The 2,500-nt window shown below is 72.0% G+C and overlaps 1 protein-coding gene across 1 annotated transcript in view; it reads left to right on the plus strand.

Annotated features, from left to right (window-relative positions):
* Positions 1-751: 751 nt before the first annotated feature.
* The window catches only part of LOC140406379 (eukaryotic translation initiation factor 3 subunit C-like), a gene marked incomplete at its 3' end in the record, with an annotated part of 31,531 nt that continues 29,782 nt past the window's right edge, over positions 752-2,500 (plus strand). The window contains exon 1 of the mRNA XM_072494467.1: positions 752-989. Coding sequence (XP_072350568.1) covers positions 813-989 — 177 coding nt within the window. The remainder of the gene's footprint in view (positions 990-2,500) is intronic.

Below are 2,500 nucleotides of genomic sequence, written 5' to 3' on the forward strand. Positions count from 1 at the left end.
GAGGGGGAGGGGCGCGAGCGTGTGAGGGGGAGGGGCGCGAGCGTGTGAGGGGGAGGGGCGCGAGCGTGTGAGGGGGAGGGGCGCGAGCGTGTGGGGCGCGAGCGTGTGAGGGGGAGGGGCGCGAGCGTGTGAGGGGAGGGGCGCGAGCGTGTGAGGGGGAGGGGCGCGAGCGTGTGGGCGCGAGCGTGTGGGGCGCGAGCGTGTGAGGGGGAGGCGAGCGTGTGAGGGGGAGGGGCGGGAGCGTGTGAGGGGGAGGGGCGGGAGCGTGTGAGGGGGAGGGGCGGGAGCGTGTGAGGGGGAGGGGCGGGAGCGTGTGAGGGGGAGGGGCGGGAGCGTGTGAGGGGAGGGGCGGAGAGGTGAGGGGGAGGGGCGCGAGCGTGTGAGGGGGAGGGGCGCGAGCGTGTGAGGGGGAGGGGCGCGAGCGTGTGAGGGGGAGGGGCGGAGCGTGTGAGGGGGAGGGGCGCGAGCGTGTGAGGGGGAGGGGCGCGAGCGTGTGAGGGGGGAGGGGCGCGAGCGTGTGAGGGGGAGGGGCGCGAGCGTGTGAGGGGGAGGGGCGCGAGCGTGTGAGGGGGAGGGGCGCGAGCGTGTGAGGGGGAGGGGCGCGAGCGTGTGAGGGGGAGGGGCGAGCGTGAGGGGGGCGCGAGCGTGTGGGGCGGGGGGCGCGGGTGTGATGTACTAATAACCCCGCACGGGCAGGTGGGCGAGCACGGGGGGTGGGGGGGGGCTTTGCTCAGGGCCCAGTGTCTGAACTTCGCTCCGTGTAGTCGGAACAGGACCAGGCGGAGAGCGAAGCGGAGGACAGCGCACTGCTGATGGACCGGCTCTGCAAGTACATCTACTCCAAGGATCGCACTGACCGCATCAGGACCTGTGCCATCCTCTGCCACATCTACCACCATGCCCTCCACAACCGCTGGTTCCAGGCCCGAGATCTCATGCTCATGTCACATCTGCAAGACAACATTCAGCACGCAGACCCCCCTGTACAGGTGAGAGGGAGAGAGAGCGAGAGAGAGAGACAGAGAGAGAGAGGCAGAGGGAGAGAGAGGCAGACAGAGAGGGAGAGGCAGACAGAGAGGGAGAGGCAGACAGAGAGGGAGAGGCAGACAGAGAGGGAGAGGCAGACAGAGAGGGAGAGGCAGACAGAGAGGGGGAGAGGGAGAGAGGGAGAGAGGGGGAGAGGGGGAGAGGGGGAGAGAGGGAGAGACGCAGACGGAGACGGGACGGGGGACGGAGACGGGGACGACGCGCAGAAAGAGAGAGACAGAGAGACAGAGAGACAGAGAGACAGAGAGACAGAGAGAGACAGAGAGAGACAGAGAGAGACAGAGAGACAGAGAGAGAGACAGAGAGAGAGACAGAGAGAGAGACAGAGAGAGACAGAGAGAGACAGAGAGACAGAGACAGAGACAGAGACAGAGACGCACAGACACAGACGCACAGACACAGACGCACAGACACAGACGCACAGACACAGACGCACAGACACAGACGCACAGACGCACAGACACCCTTTGACATTGGGTGTCTGAGACAATCTGACCCCGGGCGCGCGGGACCCCTGACGCTCTGACCCCGGGCGCGCGGGACCCCTGACGCTCTGACCCCGGGCGCGCGGGACCCCTGACGCTCTGACCCCGGGCGCGCGGGACCCCTGACCCTCTGACCCCGGGCGGCGCGGGACCCCTGACCCTCTGACCCCGGGCGCGCGGGACCCCTGACCCTCTGACCCCGGGCGCGCGGGACCCCTGACCCTCTGACCCCGGGCGCGCGGGACCCTCTGACCCCGGGCGCGCGGGACCCCTGACCCTCTGACCCCGGGCGCGCGGGACCCCTGACCCTCTGACCCCGGGCGCGCGGGACCCCTGACCCTCTGACCCCGGGCGCGCGGGACCCCTGACACTCTGACCCCGTGCGCGCGGGACCCCTTGTCCTTGCGGCGGACCCCGACCCTCTGACCCCGGGCGCGCGGGACCCCTGGCCCTTGCGGCGGGACCCCGACCCTCTGACCCCGGGCGCGCGGGACCCCTGACCCTCTGACCCCGGGCGCGTGGGGACCCCTGACCCTCCTGACCCCGGGCGCGCGGGACCCCTGACCCTCTGACCCCGGGCGCGCGGGACCCCTGACCCTCTGACCCCGGGCGCCGCGGGACCCCTGACCCTCTGACCCCGGGCGCGTGGGACCCCTGACGCTCTGACCCCGGGCGCGTGGGACCCCTGACCCTCTGACCCCGGGTGCGCGGGACCCTGACCCTCTGACCCCGGGCGCGTGGGACCCCTGACCCTCTGACCCGGGCGCGTGGGACCCCTGACCCTCTGACATCGGGTGCGCGGGACCCCTGACCCTCTGACCCCGGGCGCGCGGGACCTCCGACCCTCTGACCCCGGGCGCGTGGGACCCCTGACGCTCTGACCCCGGGCGCGCGGGACCCCTGACCCTCTGACCCCGGGCGCGCGGGGACCCCTGACCCTCTGACCCAGGCGCGCGGGACCCCTGACC

Source organism: Scyliorhinus torazame, unplaced genomic scaffold, assembly GCF_047496885.1.
Source record: "Scyliorhinus torazame isolate Kashiwa2021f unplaced genomic scaffold, sScyTor2.1 scaffold_518, whole genome shotgun sequence".
In the NCBI taxonomy this organism is placed as follows: domain Eukaryota; kingdom Metazoa; phylum Chordata; class Chondrichthyes; order Carcharhiniformes; family Scyliorhinidae; genus Scyliorhinus; species Scyliorhinus torazame.